The sequence below is a fragment of the Macrotis lagotis genome, chromosome 6 (assembly GCF_037893015.1).
Source record: "Macrotis lagotis isolate mMagLag1 chromosome 6, bilby.v1.9.chrom.fasta, whole genome shotgun sequence".
Taxonomy (NCBI): Eukaryota; Metazoa; Chordata; class Mammalia; order Peramelemorphia; family Peramelidae; genus Macrotis; species Macrotis lagotis.
This window is the reverse complement of record NC_133663.1, coordinates 68,159,430-68,177,336: the sequence shown is the minus strand read 5'-3', so window position 1 is coordinate 68,177,336 and position 17,907 is coordinate 68,159,430. Positions and strand designations below refer to the sequence as shown.

The following is a 17,907-nucleotide window of genomic DNA, read 5'->3' as shown; positions in this document are numbered from 1 at the left end:
TATGCATCAAAACGAAACGCATCAATAAAAAGGAAATTGTAAGGAATTATAAATTTTTTTCTAAAACACTTCAACCCAAAACTTAAGACATCCCAATGGCCAAACCTAATGGAAGAGTAGTGACAACACAGGAATAAAAAAGAAAACAAAATCAAAAGTTTCGCAGATACTAAACAATCTTTCTAATTTAGGGAAGAGGATATACTACAGAGGCCTCAATATTACCAGCAGTTCCTCTTTGCCAACTAAGCCACTCAAAAAATGAAAGGAAAGACATTCTCAAGAGGTGTCTTAACAACCAGCGTTGAACACCTTTGAGTGGCCTGCCCAGGACAAGTCAAAGAGTAGGGCTCACTACACGCCCAATACTAAAGCTAGATAGCAGTAACTAAACAGAGCTGGAGAGCAGGTAAGAAGCATGTCTTAGACCTCATAAATACAGTCATAAACATCACCTGCAGGACCTTGTGATGTTGGCCCTGGAGTAACACTACCAGATGTCCAAAGGGGAAGAGAGAGGTTGGCTCCAAAGAAGCAATAAATGAGACTGAGTTTCTTTTTTAGAAGGTAAAAGTCTGTGAACTTTGACTGGAGCCATCATGATCTTGGCTCAGGCATTAACCCTCAACAAGGTGAATCAATGTTGTAATGGGGGAACTGCCGACTACTCTGAACACCCTGGAGCAGGGATATGGAAGGCAAGACTTTTTAACATCCGTATCTATGCCAGGACCCCCACCCTGGAGGAACCTACTTCATGAAGTTGCCTAAGTGCCAGTGCTGAGGGCTGGTCCCTGGCCAGGGGCAGCCAGCTGCAGAGGGCGGAGCTCTATTTTGAGCCTGGCCATGTCTGGTTTGAGCAGCATGCGGCCCTAGTGACTCACACACCCATGCAAACCGCCTGTGGCTCTGTGGCACGGTCCCGGAATGCCAACCCTGGGCCAGCTCCCCTCCTCACCCCATTATGCTGGGATAAATAAATAAAGAGCCCGCCAGCAGCCACACAGCCTGATGGCAACCAGATGGGAAGGAGGATACAGAGAGAGGGCCAAGGGGCGGGAACTACTGTGAGGGACTCAGTGGAGAGGGTGAGCTATGGAGGCCTAGTCATCATATCCTTCTCCTAGCCAACTCACTTAGATACATCCTCTACAGAAATTCTTCTTCAGACACTAACCATCCCCAACTTTTTAGCCCTATTACCAATGCTAAAGCTTTCTCCTGGTCCTGGGAAATGTCCTGTATGGGATGTTGTTGACTACCATTCTATTTATTTTCCTCTTGAATCTGGACTGCCAGGCTCCCTCCAATCAATTTCCTCATATGTTGGTGTCCTTGGGGACAAGGGATGAGAGCAAAGGGTCATTTCAAAGAGGAGCCCAAACAAGGAAAGAGAATATGTCATTTTTAAAGTTTCAAATCAAAGATTCTTTATCGCTTCCAACTTATTCCTATTCAGCCTTCAAGTTCTTGTCTGTCTTAGCCCCCTGGTCTATGCCTCCAAATCCCACTCACCCTATTACCCTTTGAACATCATCTCTCTCTGGCCCCCTGCCCAACCATTCCCTTCAGGAAACACAGACCCCAGTGATTGACCCCTAGTCCTCTGACGTCAGCTCTGGTCCCCCATCCTTCATTTAGAGCTTTCTGTCCATAGTTTGTTTATCTTCCTATTCAATGTTGCTTATTTTAATGGCACATCCTCCCAGCTCAAGCCTAGGTGACCCTCTGACCTCACTGTGTCCTGTTTGCTGGAGCAGCAAGAGTATTTTGTGGTCATGACAGGACCACAACTGCTCAGAGAGAAAACTCTATATGCCACACTCAATAGATAGCAGGGTATTCTAAGAGGTCATGGGGATTCTTCATTGACCTTGATTCTCTCTTTCCCTCTCACAAAGCCTTCAAATTTGTTTAAAAATCAGATAAAGCAATGGGGCAGAATGCAGAGAACACTAGATGAGGAGGTAAAAGTCAAGGAAGTTTGGGACACTGTTACACAGTCCAGGTCTCAGGTTCCCATTTCTAAAATGAAGGGAGGTTAGACTAAATGATATATGGTCCCTCTGAATCTGAAATATCAAGGTTGCATAAATAATTTAGAAGGGGGGCAGCTAGGTGGCGCAGTGGATAGAGCACTGGCCTTAGAGTCAGGAGTACCTGAGTTCAAATCTGGCCTCAGACACTTAATAATTACCTAGCCGTGTGGCCTTGGGCAAGCCACTTAACCCCATTGCCTTGAAAAAATAAAACAAAAAAACAAAAAAAAAACAAAAAAAAATAATTTAGAAGGATCATATCCCCTTCTCCAAGCATGTCCAGGGATCCAAAGGCCTTTTCACTCCCACATGCCCTTTACCCAACTGGGGCAACCAAGGGAAGCATCATGCTTCAAATGTGACAGGTGAAGACCAAGGTTCTGAGAGATGTGACATAGGAACAAGTTCCAGGCACAGTTCTAACTCTAATCTGCCACCCTCTACCAACAGACATGCAGTCACATTTTTCACACTATACCCTATGCTCCAAGCTGCTAATTTAGCCACCAGAAAATTGCTTCCCCCTTCCACTGAGAGACTGAAAGGGGGAGGCAGCTAAGAAGACAAAGTCCTACCCAGGCAGTAAAATACAGTGGATGCAGCAGCTGCCAGGCCAGATACTAGACTGGCTTGCAGAACCATGGTCACCATACCCTACCTCACACCAGACAGGCTTGCTTAATACTTGTGGTCAAAGGAACTAGGAAAGTCCTTGGCACAAGTGGCCAAAGCAGGTCAAGCTTGATTTGAACAGCCCCCGCCTTCTCTCTAGCTTATATGTATACAGTGAGGACTTCAAAGTGCTGGACCCATGATTCAAACCCAGATCTCATGACTCCAGATTCAACACCATTTCATTACAGTGTACTATCTTCCAAAGAAGAATGAGCTGTCTATGGTTCTAGAAAGCAAGAGAAGGAAACTTCTTGTCCACTTAGCTAATGGATAATGACCCCAAGGGAGCAAAGGAATTGGGGGGAGGAGTGAGAGGGGAAGAAGGGTTATTACAGAAAAACAGAAGGGTTCAAATCAATCAGGACCTGCCAAGTCTCTTGTACCATGCTAATCATTATATCATACAAAGTATAACCACAGTGCATGAGGACAAGAAGTTTAGAGCTGAGTAAAGGTGTTAAAAAAGTCACATATGTAGCTCTAAATAAGACAATTTTATATATGTGTATGTGTGTGTGTATATAGATAAACTGTAATCTATGCATGTAATACAAGTTAGAAAAATACAGGACTATTTATTATAAGTACATTATATAATACATATAATAGTTATAACACATAATACATTTGTTATAAGTACATTGTATAATACATATACTAGAAAAGAAGGATTTCAATAGATACTAACTACAGCAGAAAAGATTTTTTAAAAATCTTTTTTTGCAAAGTGTAGATCTATTAATGGAGACCTGGGTAGGAATTCCTGACAGGCCCCATTATCTGTCCTGCACTCCTATATAAGCTCCCTTGTGCACAGTATTTAGCTAGTCTGCTGACTAAAACAAAGTAGTTATTGAATAGGAATAAAGGCTTCTTCCACCACTACCTCTTGCATTAACAGGAATTGAAGGGACATGGACAACTGTCGCTACACTGAGCTGCTTCCACAACGTCATGGCATTCACCCCAAACTCTAACCTCACAATATCATATGAAATAAGCCCAAGATTAGCTATCTGGAAAGTTAGCTTCCCAAAGGACTAAGAAAGCACCATAGAGTTCTCTGAATGCTTGGTAAGAAACATTCTACAAACTTTCCATAGTGCCCTGTCTGAGGATTCAGACCAACCACACACATCTCCTTGTGTACTGTGATGATGAGCTCAGCTGGTCAGCAACACCTAACATTCAACCCATACATCTTGCTGCTATTCTGCTTATAATGGGCTAATATTTAGTCTCCTCAGTGGGCAATGTCACCTTGGCATTGATTAGCCAGTCTAGCCCTGGACCACCAAGTTAGCTGAGGTTCTTATTAGCTGTTAGCTGGACTATTCTGATGGGTCATCCTAAGTTTTAACTCCTATGTGAAGCCTTAGCGAACTACTAGATATCTACCTTCTTCATCTATGTGGTACTTTGGCAGTAGAGTCTGGGATAAATGCTATAATTGTTCTTGGTTTCCTCCTCAAATTGTTGTATTTTACACACACACACACACACACACACACACACACACACACACACACACAGAGTATATAGTACAATGTAAACTCCTTGAGGTCAGGGCTGCTGCTCTGTTTATATTCCCAGTATCAGCAGAGTGCCTGGCAGATGGTAAGGACTTAAAAAGTTTCTGAGATTAGACAAAATTGGCATTCACATAGCTGAGTTCCTAGCCTTCACTGGCACTGGTTTAAGAAGGATTTCCTACATGCATGGCATGAACTGCGCCAACAAAGGAGTAAAGAACAAAGTCTGAAACTCCCAGATGGCTGTTGCTAGAGCTCCTGAAGATGGCCAGTACTTAGTTCTTTGGCCCAGTCGAGTTAATCAACAAGAGGTTGCTGACGGGTGAATCACCTGGCTTTGAACTTTGGCCGATCTAAAGTCAACTGAACCTCCCGAGGTAAGGATACCAGAATCCTCAAAATACTGTTGAGGAATCTCAGCTGAGGACACTCCTAGGCCCATCAGCTCCAACCCAAGAACAGAGACCCAGTGATACCAGATAAACAGTATCCTAGTCACAACACTAAAGCTGTGAGAGAGAAATGGCTTTTCAATGCCATGAGGTCAACATCTTTGTCATGCTGCTATAATTTTCTGAACCCAAAATAAATGGTTTTGGGGAATTCAAATGCTAGTTTAGCTGCTACTTTTGATATTAAAAACCTAAAGATATGTTGTCTCTTACCACCTATAACTGTTAAAACAAACAAACCAATTTCTGTGTGAGTGACTTTTTCAGAAAAAAAAAGGTTCTTTGATTTTTAGACTTTTAAGCCTAAAAGTATCAGGACAATCATAGTCCCTAATCAATGACCAGAGAAGAGGTAGAAAAGGAAAGCTAACTGAGGAATAAGGAAATAGCAGAACTCCTACCTCTGTCATGACTTGCTCCAGGAAAGAATTCTCATCAAATAGCTCTGTCTTCAACTGATCTGTAATAAGAAAAGAAGGAAAAAAGAAGTAAGCCTAAAGATCTCTTCAGCAGAGCAAAGAGAAGATCCAGCCCTGTCTAGGATTATTTGTTCATTCATTCAATCAATAATCTGTTAGGAACTTACTATATAATAGAAACTAAACCTTTCAAAAATATCAAGTGTATGGTATACAATAACAGCAATATGATACGGCTGATCAACTTAGCTACTTGGATCAAGACAATGAACCAAGGCAATTCTGAATTCATCATGAAAAATGCTATCTACCTCCAGAGAGTGAACTGATAAATCTTCTCTTAATTGTCTTTGTGATGGTCTTTTTTCATCACAAATCTTCTTTACTGTTGATCATCCTCTTCTCCTGGAAACTTTCCTTTCTGGGTTTTCATGACACTACTCTATTGGTTCAAATCATTTTTCTTCCATCCTTCTGACCTTCTTGTATCTTCTTGGCATCTTTTGCTGGACCATGATCTACATCAAACCCCCTTGGGGGGTGATCCTGAGGTTCTGTACTGGGTCTCTTCTTTTCTCCATCTATATTCATTCATTCTCTCTCTCTCTCTCTCTCTCTCTCTCTCTCTCTCTCTCTCTCTCACTCTCTCTCTCTCTCTTTCTAACCTCATCAGCTCCCATGTTTTTAATACTCATTTTTACAGATGGCTTTCACATCTACAGATCTGGTCCCAGTTCTCCTAAGCTTCAGTATGCCTATTAGAGATGTCACAGTGGGTGTTCTGAAGTTGCCTTAAACTCAACATATCTAAAAAGGACTTCATTTTCTTTCCCCCAAACTTCCCTAATTGTTTCAAAAGGCAAACCCTCCTTCCAGTGTCTCATTCTCCATGTCTCACTCTTACTCCATAATCTAATCAGTTCTCTCGCCTCACCATTTCTACCCTCACAATCCATTACCTCAATAATCATCTCCAATCACCTAGCTACCACCTTAGCTCAGACTCTCAGCACCTCTCTCTTAGATTAGTGAACAAGTCTCTTACTTAGTCTCCCTGACTCAAATCTCAACAATTTCATACCATTCTCCACATTGCTGCTACAGTTAAACAATGATTTTACCCCAAGACTCCCTACTCAATCACCACCACTGGTTTCATCTTGCCTATAGAATCAAATATTTGAATTCCTACAAAATATGGCCCAAACCAACCTTCCCAGCCTCATGGAACATCATTCTCCCTCCCACCCCCTAAGGCTTCTCATAGTGCTTCCCATGTTTAACACAAGGCCTGGTTTACAGTAGGTGCTTAATAAATGTTTGCACTCCACTGCCTCCCTCTGAGCACAACCTCACTCAAGTTATTTTGTATTTAACTTTGTGTGTGAATATATATGTGCATATGTGTGTGTGTGTGTGTGTGTGTGTGTGTGTGTGTGTGTGTGTGTATATATATATATAAATGGTATCTATTGGATATCTACTTGCTGTCACCCTTATTAGAACACAAGTTCACTGAAAGCAGAGATTCTTTCATTAGTTGTATTTCTATTTCTCAGAACCTAGCATACAATGTTTGATACCATTTAAAAAATATTTGATTAATAGATTTCTGCCCTCGTGGAACTTACAGTCTAGTGGTAGGGGAGACATAAACAGATATCATGCACTATTACAAACAGTTATCATTGGACATGTACAAAACAAAATGACTTATAAGATCTAAGGAGAATGGTCATTAAGAAGAAAAGAACCAGCCCTCCTGGAAGGAAGCATTTGAATTAGGCTTTAAAGTTTTAAGTAGGAACCTAGGAAAAGGAGGTGAAGGGAGAGATTCCAAGCACAACAAACAGAAAGAGCAAAAACATTTGGGAGTGTGGATAAAGAGAAGTACAGGGTGTATTTGGAGGACAGAGAATAGTGTGCATGCAGGGGAAAAGTATGAAGCGTGTGTCTAGAAAGGTAAGGTGGTTAACAGTGTACAAGGTCCTGAATGTCAGACAAAGAAGATTGGACTTTATTTCCTGGACAATAGGAAATCACTGAATTAACAGTAGAATGAAGCAATAAAACAAAAATCATAACAAAAATAACTCTGTATTGGAAGAGAATTAAAATAGAAAACAGTTTTTTGGAAAGCCAAATAGTCCTGGAAAGCAGTAATGTGGGTCATCTATATGAATGTAGTTGCAATAGGAAAAGAGAAGAGAGAGACAAATAAAGAGATTTCCTGGAAAAAAAGAATCTGTCTTTCATTTCTCTGAATGATACCTAAGAAAGTGTCTCCTAGGGAAAGAGACTTAGATGCTGTAAGCTTTCTAAAACCCAACTTTTGTGATATCCTAGACTAAAGTTGTCTGACTACTGGTCCTTTTCCAAAGGCTTCTCTTGCCCCTGTCCAGGCGACTCAGCTCTTGGCCCTGCCAGCCACTTGGGTCTTGGTCAAGCGCTCCAAGTCAAAAAAAGAACTTTCTGGTCCAGCACCAAACTTCTAGCACCTGTCCCTCCTGGTGGATAGCTCCCCCATCCTCCCCAGTCATGGCTATCCCTCTCACCTCGGCTCAGGACAGCTCCACTCTCCTGGTAGTCCTGGATCTCTGCATCTTTCAGTCTCAGCAAGGAAGCCAGCTCTCTCACCTGGCCCTGCAACACCAGACTCATGCCCATCAGGGGACGAAGGAGATGCTGGGACACCTTTGACAAAGAGGATGCCATCATTACAAACTGTTTCTATAGCACTCTCAGGGTTTGTACTAAGAATCCAGGGAACTAACTCATAAATGCATTGAGCAATTATGAATAGCCTGTTCTGTACCAGATGCCAGTGGAGGATCCTGAGGTATGGGAATGAAAATTAAATAGTCCCTGCCTTCAGGACACCTACATTCTACATAAGGGAACTCCCAAGAGAATCTCTCCAAGGCAACTCAGAATCTCCTCTGGAACACATAACCTCAAAGGGCTGCCCAGAGCAAAGGGCTAAGCAACCACTCAGGATGGTGGCAGCTGGGTGCTCAAGGCCGAGGACATCCAAGGATTGCACCCCTGATAACACAACACAGGATGCAGTGATTTTACCCAGTGCTAGCCACAGATTATCAGAAAGCAAGAAAGGAAGAGGATGAAGTGGGCAAGTCCATGCCAAGCAGGGATGGAGATAAGAGATGAAACCCTGAATAAATGACAGAGAGAAAGCCATTGAACAGAGTACAAGAAGGGGAGTCCCATGGAATAAGCCTAGGAAGGAAGTATGGATTTTAAATCTTCAAGAGAGAAGTTCTTATCTGTCAACTGGGCTTACTGGGCCTTAGCTCTGGAAAACAGGGTGACTCCTAATATCTTAACATAGTCTAGAAGAATTGGATGCCACAAAGGCTTTTTGCGCAAGGAAGCACCAAATAGTTTAGGAATATACAAAGAAGTTTACCATCTTACAGGAGAAACAAAAATGAAATCAAGATAAATAGATTAACAATTGTATTATAATTATAAAAGTTATTGGGGTAGGAGTAGGGAGTTTTTCTGTTTTATTAAAGGAGAATACTAAGAAAAAGTTTCATAGAACTGAGGTGATTCTACTGGGTCTATACCCTGAAGAGATGATGAAAAAGGGTAAAAACATCACTTGTACAAAAATATTCATAGCAGCCCTGTTTGTAGTGGCAAAGAATTGGAAATCAGGTAAATGTCCTTCAATTGGGGAATGGCTTAGCAAACTGTGGTATATGTATGTCATGGAACACTATTGTTCTATTAGAAGCCAGGAGGGATGGGAATTCAGGGAAGCCTTTGCATGAACTGATGCTGAGTGAGATGAGCAGAACCAGAAGAACACACTGTACACCCTAACAGCAACATGGGGGTGATGTTCAACCTTGATGGACTCACTCATTCCATCAGCGCAACAATCAGGGTCAATTTGAGGCATCTGCAATGGAGAATACTATCTGTATCCAGAGAAAGAACCATGGAGTTTGAACAAAGTTCAAGGACTATTCCCTTTAATTTAGGAAAAAAACTGATATCTTATTGTCTGATCTTGTTATCTCTTATACTTTATGTTTCTTCTTTAAGGATATGATTTCTCTCTCATCACACTCAATTTGGATCAATGTACAACATAGAAACAAACAACAACAAAAAAGAACTGATGTGATTTAAAGAGAAAGGTTTTGTATGGTAAAGAGAAGAGTGAATGAATCAAGAATTGAATGAATCAAGATAGTGGATACAGTACCTGGAGTCAGGAGGACAGGAGTTCAAATGTGACCTCAGAAACTTAGTAATTACCTAGCTGTGTGGCCTTGGGCAAGTCACTTAACCCCATTGCCATGCAAAACAAAAAAGAATTTGCAACAACTTAACAAAGGCTCCAGATGTAAGAATTAAAGAAATGACTAAGAGGAACCATGAGAAAGTCAACTAAGCTAAAATGGACGATGCTACTAGCTAAGATGCCATATGAAAAAAGAAACAAAAGGGGAAAACAGGTTGAGAACTTTGAAGAACATATTATATCTAGATAGCTTTTAGGAAGCATTTTAGCTTTTAGTAGCAGCTCCAAGGTCCTTTGAAATCAAGGTTGATATCCTAATTTTTTCAATTTGTTACCATAAAGGCTGCAAAACCTAAAGAATGGTTGTCAATAGTTAAATCCCATGCTAAAATAACCAGCTTACCATCAAGAGATTAACAACCCTTACTTAACAAGAGGGAAAGGAAGATCTCTTAGGCTTGGAGATATCAAAATAACATCATTAACTCAACATTAATATTAATGTCATGGAACATCATTCTCCCTCCCACCCCCTAAGGCTTCTCATAGTGCTTCCCATGTTTAACACAAGGCCTGGTTTATAGTAGGTGCTTAATAAATGTTTGCACTCCACTGCCTGCCTCTGAGCACTACCACTCAAGTTATTTTGTATTTAACTTTATGTGTGAATATATATATGTGTGTGTGTGTGTATATGTGTGTATGTATATATGTATATCTATATGCATATATATATATATATATATATATATATATATATATATATATATATATATAAATGGAATCTATTGGATATCTACTTGCTGTCTCCCTTATTAGAACTCAAGTTCACTGCAAGCAGAGATTCTTTCATTAGTTGTATTTCTATTTCTCAGAACCTAGCATACAATGTTTGACACCATTTAAAAATATTTGTTGATTAATAGATTTCTGCCCTCATGGAACTTACAGTCTAGTGGTAGGGGAGACATAAACAGATATCATATTTTTCTAATCTTTATAATTTAATATGAAAATGTCCTTCTAGCAAAATATAATGGTTTCTTTCTCTAGTAGAAATTTCCCATTAGCCAATCAATAGTCTATTATCTTGTCTAGTTCTTGTCCCAGCTACTCCCCTAAAGAAGAAATGGGAAAAATCCAAGATAAGAAAAAAGAGAGCTCTAGGGGAAAATCAAAATGAAAGAAGGGAATCAGAGACTGCCATGCATTTAAAATGCTCTAGGGGTGTCTAGGTGGTGCAGTGGATAGAGCACCAGCCTTGGAATCAAGAGTACCTGGGTTCAAATCTGACCTCAGATATTTAATAATTACCTAACCGTGTGGCCTTGGGCAAGCCACTTAACCCCAATGCCTTGAAAAATCTAAAAAAATAAATAGATAAATAAATAAAATAAAATGCTCTATCCAATCTGATCAATGGAATAGATTTAAATTAGGATAAAAAAAAACCCATACTCTATAAATCTCAGCTACTCCTGCGGTTTCTTAAGTCTTTGACAAATTTTCTTCATTTTACTATTATAGTAAATTTTTTCTAAAAAAAAATCAATCTTATAAGGAATTCATTCAAAATTAAAAGAATAAGAGACAACTTCTAAATAACATGAATGACAATATATATGACCAGACATTTTTTCTAATCCTAAAACCTCTCCAAGTACTTAAAACAAGAAATTATGGACCAAAGATAAAAAACAACTTCAACTGTCTTCATAGTTCAGGAAACTCAGAATCTAAAAAAAAAAAAAAAATTCTGACCTGAACTCATTCAGCACTCCTTCTCCACACTACTGGTAGTGAAGCCACATTAGTAGACCCAAGGATTGGTTTACAACAAAAGGCAACTCCACACCTCAGCCTTCCTTCCCCCACTCCCTAATTCTAGGACCATGAAACCCCCAGAACCAGGCTGCAGAAGTTTTCTTGAACCTGACAGACAGATGGTGTCCTTCAAAAAAAAAGCCTGCTTGGGAGTAGGGAGTGGGTAGGACCCTAACCCTAGAGTCCAAGTGAGGCAAAGTTCTAAATTGCCCATGGTGAGCCAGAGAACTGAGGAACACTAGCAGAAGGACAGAATACCAAGACAGAGTGGTAAGTAAGGTAAAGAGTTCAGCATCCAGGTAGGGCCAGTTCTGTCCCCCAAAAGTCACTTGGGAGGGAGATCTAAGCCAATGAAGCATGAATTGCCTTGTATAGGGGAAGGCTGAGATGCTTTGAGATCACCTCCCATTAGAGGGAATAGTTAGAAAGTGAACAATGGGGAAAAATCAGAGGAGAAAAAGATATCAGGAAGAAAACTCAAAGATTTTGGATGTAAGCAGATAAATTAATGGAGAAAATGTTAACAACAGAAGGAAATGTGGCCTCCATAAACAAGTTCAGCCATCTCTGAATAAGTACTGTTTATTTTTTTCAGGGTTTTTTTTTTTTTGCAAGGCAATGGGGTTAAGTGGCCTGCCCAAGGCCACATGGCTAGGTAATTATTAAGTGTCTGAGGGTGGATTTGAACTCAGGTACTCCTGACTCCAGGGCTGGCGCTCTATCCACTACGCCACCTAGCCACCCCAATAAGTACTGTTTAAATGAAAAGGAAAATTATCCAACACTTGATGAAGACAGAGAAGCAAAAAAAAAAACCAAAAAAAAAAAAACCCAGTTAAAAGAAATTATGTTCACTATCCAAACAAAATATGATGTCAGAGACGAGATGTACAGAAACAACATTAGGATTATAGATCTCCAAGAACAAACATGATAAGACAAAAAAAACTTTAACATAATAATGCAAGAAAATAATACAGAACTTCTGAAATAATAAAATGAAAGAATTCATAGATCCCGGGGGTGGGGGCAAGGGGGGGGGGGAATGGGGACCAAAGCTGCAAACTCCATAGTGTTAAATCTAAAAATTCAATTGAGAACAAGTTCTACAAGTCATGAGGAGAAAGACTTTCAAATACAAAGGAAAGGAAATTTGAATAACTCAAGACTATTCATTCTGTACTCACCAAAAAATGTAAGAGGGAATGGAATAATGTGTTCTAAAGAGCAATGGAGCTAAGGATGCAGCATAGGATGATTTGCACTGAAAATCTGAGGTTAACCATTAAAGAAAAATAGACATCCAATAATAAAGAGGCATTTGAAACATTTTGTTTTGTTTTGTTTTGTTTTTTGCAAGGCAAATGGGGTTAAGTGGCTTGCCCAAGGCCACACAGCTAGGTAATTATTATAAGTGTCTGAAGCTGGATCATTTGAAACATTTTTAAGAAGAAAACCAGAATTGAAGATATACTTTGCTTCTCAAACAAGAGAAATGCAGGTGGAATAAATAAATTCAGCAAGAGTAATGGAGGGACAGAAGAAAGTAAAAGAGACTTTTTTCTAAGTATGCACAATGAGACACATGTGAAGGGAGAAGACTGTCTTCATAGTCCAGGAAACTCAGTCTTGGTATTCTGTCCTTCTGTCTGTATTCCTCAAGTTCTCTGGATCACCATGGGCAATTTAGAACTTTGCATCACTAGGACTCTAGGGTTAGAATCCCACCTACTCCCAAGCAGGCTTTTTTTTTTTGAAGGATACCATCTGTCTGTCAGGTTCAAGAAAACTTCTGCAGCTTGGTTCTGGGGGTTCCATGGCCCTAGAATTAGGGAGTGAGGGGAAGGAAGGCTGAGGTGTGGAGTTGCCTTTTGTTGTAAACCAATCCTTGGGTCTACTAATGTGGCTTCACTACCAGTAGTGTGGAGAAGGAGTGCTGAATGAGCTCAGGTCATATTTTTGGGGGGGGATTCTGAGTTTCCTGGACTGACAGACCTGGTACCTTACCTACAGTTGAATCGATGTTTCAGTTTGTTGTTGTTGTTGTTGTGACTGCATTACAACTTGAGAGGGTACGAGAAAGGTGGGAAGGGAACAAAAGGAATAGAGAGGAAGGTGTGATAGAGCAGGGTCAAGCCAGGGCTAGCAATGAGGGGAAGGTGACCCTTGTAGAGACCAGTCAAAGAGGAGTGGGAAAGGAGGCAGGGGAAGGATTAAAAAGTGGGGAAAGCTTTTTTGATTTCAAGAGGAATACAGAGAAAAGAAAGAGAAGATAAATACAGGCGCCATTAGTCATTAAAAAATGAAGATCTAGAGTAAACAGAAAAAGAGGATCAATAATGAAGAACATGAAAAATCTTTTTGGAAAAGGGTACAAAAAATTAAAGTTTAAAAAACTAATGAACAGGACTAGTTGAAAGGAATGAGAGGAAGAGGAAATCCACTTGACTGAAAAGGAAAAAAGGGAGGGGGGGGAGAATTCTATAACAGGAGAGAAAAAAGAAACAATAAAAACAAGAAAGAAAAAAGGAAATAAGAAAAATCCCAAAGAGAAAAGGATAGCAAAGGAAAGAAAGGGATCAGGGATGAGGGAAAGATATGCCACTGGGAACAGAGCTACTTTAAAAAAAAGATTAAGGTACAGTAAATGGTGGAACTCTGTCTACAGCAAAAGTACTATGTTTATAACAGAAGAGAGGGAAAAATAATAACTGGAGGAAAAAAAACATATTAGAGACAAATGTAGGAAAACATAAAACAAACATACTTTAAATGTTAATGAATTAAACTAATAAAACAAAAATGTGATAAATTGGATAAGGAAATAAAATCTTATGATCTGTTGCTTATAAGAAACACATTTTAAAAACAAAGACACATACAGAATAAAACTGAAAAAATATTTACTTTGCATCAAATAAATCCAAAAAAGCAGGAAATGAAATCATGCTATCTAACAAAGCAAAAACATTCAAAAAATAAAAAAGGATAAACAAAGAAACTATATCATGCTAAAAGGAACCACAGAAAACCAACAATATTGATAATAAACTTATACAATGAAAATGCCTTAGCATCAAAATTCATAAAGGAAACATTATACGAGCTACAAGAAGAGACAGGCATTAACAATATAGTGGCAGAAACAATATCACTCTCAGTTTTGGATAAGTCTTTCAAGAGATAAACAAAAGGGAAAATATGGAAAGGAACAAATTAGAGGAGAAACTAGAATCAACAGACATTATAGTATTTATAAGGGACATCATAAAAATTTTAAAATTTTTCAGGTCCACGTGGAAATTTTACCAAAATAAAAAAATGACCACTTACTAGGGTTCAGAAACACTGTCAACAAATATAAAAAGGTAGAATTTGTTAAAACACGCTTTACTGATAATAACATAATAAAAAGTTAATGGTTCAGGGATTACAAACAAACCCAAATGGAAACTTACCAATGAAATCTTAAATAATAAGAGGGTTAAAAAAACAAATCACAGGGGCGGCTAGGTGGCGCAGTGGATAGAGAACTGGCCCTGGAGTCAGGAGTACCTGAGTTCAAACCTGGCCTCAGACACTTAATAATTACCTAACTGTGTGGCCTTGGGCAAGCCACTTAACCCCATTTGCCTTGCAAAAATCTAAAAAAAATGAAAAAAAAAGAAATCACAGGAAAAATGAATAACTATTTAAAAATAATAATAATAAATAAAATATCAAAATTTCTGATATATAGATAAATCAGTTTGTCAGGGTAAAAGTCATATCGTTACAAACATACATTAATACAACAGAAAAAGAGATGATTCATGAATTAAATATGCATTACAAAATTAGAAAGCCAATAAATAAACATAACATAAGCACCAAAAAAAGAAAATAAATTCAAATTTGAGGGAAAATAAGAATGAAAAAATTCACAGAAATTATAAATTAAACTAACAGCTGCACTACAAAAAAACTAATAAAATTTATAGTCTTAGTTTAATCTGATAAAAGGAAGCAGAAAATCAAATCAATAAAATTGCAAATGAACATGGTGAAATTATAGCAAAACCAGATGAAAAAGAAAGAATAATCAGAATATATTATGCACAATAATATGCTCACAAACTCAGAACATAAAGAAATAATGGAATACTTCCAAAAATACCCCAAACAATCAGAAGAAAGAAAAATCTTAAATAACCAAACTCAAAAAAAAAATAGATCTAGCTATAAAGGAACTACCAAAGGTAAAAAAAAAACAAACCTCCTGTTGCTGCTGGATTCTCTCAAACTTTTAAAGAACAGTGAATATCCATTCTGTGCAAGTTATTCTCAAAAACTGTGACAAAAAGCACTTTACCAGATTCCCTTTATGAGACAAATAGAGTACTAATACCTAAACAGGGGAAGATAAAACACAGAAAGGAAACTATAGGCCATCATTAATGAACACTAATTTCAATAAAATTGTCAGATTACAGTGATTTATCTAAGAAATCATTCTGTATGACCAAGTGGGATGTATGTGGATGGTTCAACATTAGGAAAACAAAATCAAAATAATCAGTCACATTAAAAATCAAAACATTCAAAATCACCTCATATGGTGAATGCAGGATGCAGAAGTGAATGCAAAAAAAAGACTTTGAATATAATATTCTTTTATGTTTAAAAACTCTCCAAAGTATAGGCATAAAAGATCATTTTTCAATCTCAAAAGCATTTGCCTCTTCTCTTTATGAGAATGACTAATATGGAAATATGTATAACATGATTGTCCATGTATAACCTAAATTAGATTACTTGCTATCTTAGGGTGAGGAAAATAGTAGTTGGGAGAAAAGTTTATAAAAATGGATATTGAAAACTACCTTTACATATAACTGGAAAAACAAAATTTTAAAAAGACCAAAAAAAAAAGAATATACCTAAAATCAAAATATAGCATCATATTTAATAGGAAAACACCAGAAACTTTTCCAATAAACATTGGAGTGAAGCAAAGATGCCCATTCTCTTCCCAGTACTTGATATTGTTCTAGAAATGCTAGCAAATAGCAAAAAGAGAGTAAATTAAAGGCACAAAAACAAAAAGAAGATTAAACTCTCCTTATTTACTGATGATATATAATGGTTTATTCAGAAAATCCTAGAGAATCATCAAAGATACCACAACAATTAATGCCTTCAACAAAGTTGCAAACTATAGATAAATCCTCAAAAATCAACAGCATTTATATCTATTATTAATAAAACACAAGAGACAACACAAGAAAGGGAAATCCCATTCTAAATAACAACAAAATGCATAAAATAACAAGAGTCAGACATCTCCAATCACACAAAAGACTTGCCTAGATTTAGTTACAAAGTATTTTTTGGATTTTTGTTTGGGTTTTTTTGCAAGGCAATGGGGTTAAAGTGACTTGCCCTAGGTCACACAACTGGGTAATTATTAAATGTCTGAGGCCAAATTTGAACTCAGGTCCTCCTGACTCCAGGACCAGTGCTCTATTCACTCACTGAGCCACCCAACTGCCCTCAAAAGTGTTCTTTAAAGAAAAAAAGAACAACTCAAATAGCCAAAGGAATATTCAGTGCTCATGGCTAAGCTGTGTCAATATGATAAAAATTACAATACTATCAAAATTAATTTACATTTTAATCCTATACCAATCAAATTACTAAGGGGATACTCCACAAAATTCGATAAAATAATAACAAAATTCATTTGGAAAAACAAAAGTTCTAGAAAATCAAAGGAAATGATGAAAAAAGGACAATAGAGCTAGATCAATGGAATGGAATAGACATGGGAGAATTTGAAACAATAGAATTCAATAACCCAGTGTTAGATAAAGTAGAAAATCAAAATTACCTAAGAGAAAAAATTCTTATTGAGTAAAAACTACTGGGAAAATGAAGATGTAGCAGAAATTAGATTTAGATCAACAAATTTTACACCATATTCTATAATATATTCTAAATGGATAAACAACTTTAATATGAAAGATTATATTTCTTAAAGAAATTAGAAGAGATCCTTTATCTCTCATAAGAAATGTACTTAATTTTCATTTACTTTTTCAATTACATTTAAAGATAGTTTTTCAACATTCATTTTTGTAAAGTTTTCTTCTTCCTACTCTTCCTTTCCCCCACCCTAGGATAGCAAGTAATCTGATATAGGTTATACATATTTCCATATCAGTCATGCTGTGAAAAAAGAATCAGAATAAAATGAGAAAACCATGAGAAGGAAAAAGCAAAAACAAAAAATTTTTAAGGTGAAAATAGTTTAATTTCATCTGCATTCTGACTCCATCGTCCTTTCTCTGAATATGGATGGCATTTCCCATCTTTTAAGAATTGCCTTTGATCACTGTATTGCTGAGAGAAACTGAGCCCATCACAGTTGATTATCACCAGGAGCTCATGTAAGTCTTTCCAGGTTTTTCTGAAATCTGCCTGCTCATCATTTCTTATATTCCATTCACATTCATATTCCACAACTTGTTCAGCCATTCTGCAATTAATGGGCATCCCCTCAATTTCTAATTCTTTACCACCACAAAAAGAGGTGCTATGAATACCCTTCTACATGCGGATCTTTCCCCCTTTTGTATGATCTCTTTGATATAAAGACCTAGATCAAAGAGTGTGCACAGTTTTCAATTTCCTTTGGGCATAGTTCAGAAT

At 37.9% G+C, this 17,907-nt stretch overlaps 1 protein-coding gene across 6 annotated transcripts in view; it reads right to left on the bottom strand.

Moving 5' to 3' along the window:
• The window catches only part of NHEJ1 (non-homologous end joining factor 1), a 135,641-nt gene that overhangs the window by 71,288 nt on the left and 46,446 nt on the right, over positions 1 to 17,907 (bottom strand). For all 6 annotated transcript variants that reach the window (XR_012469394.1, XR_012469393.1, XM_074191334.1 and 3 more), the window contains exons 4-5: positions 7,673 to 7,811; positions 5,100 to 5,158 (exon numbers count right to left, since the gene is read on the bottom strand). Coding sequence is in view for 4 of the 6 variants with exons in the window: in XM_074191334.1 (XP_074047435.1) it covers positions 5,100 to 5,158; positions 7,673 to 7,811 (198 nt within the window). In the remaining 2 variants the exon portion in view is untranslated. The remainder of the gene's footprint in view (positions 1 to 5,099; positions 5,159 to 7,672; positions 7,812 to 17,907) is intronic.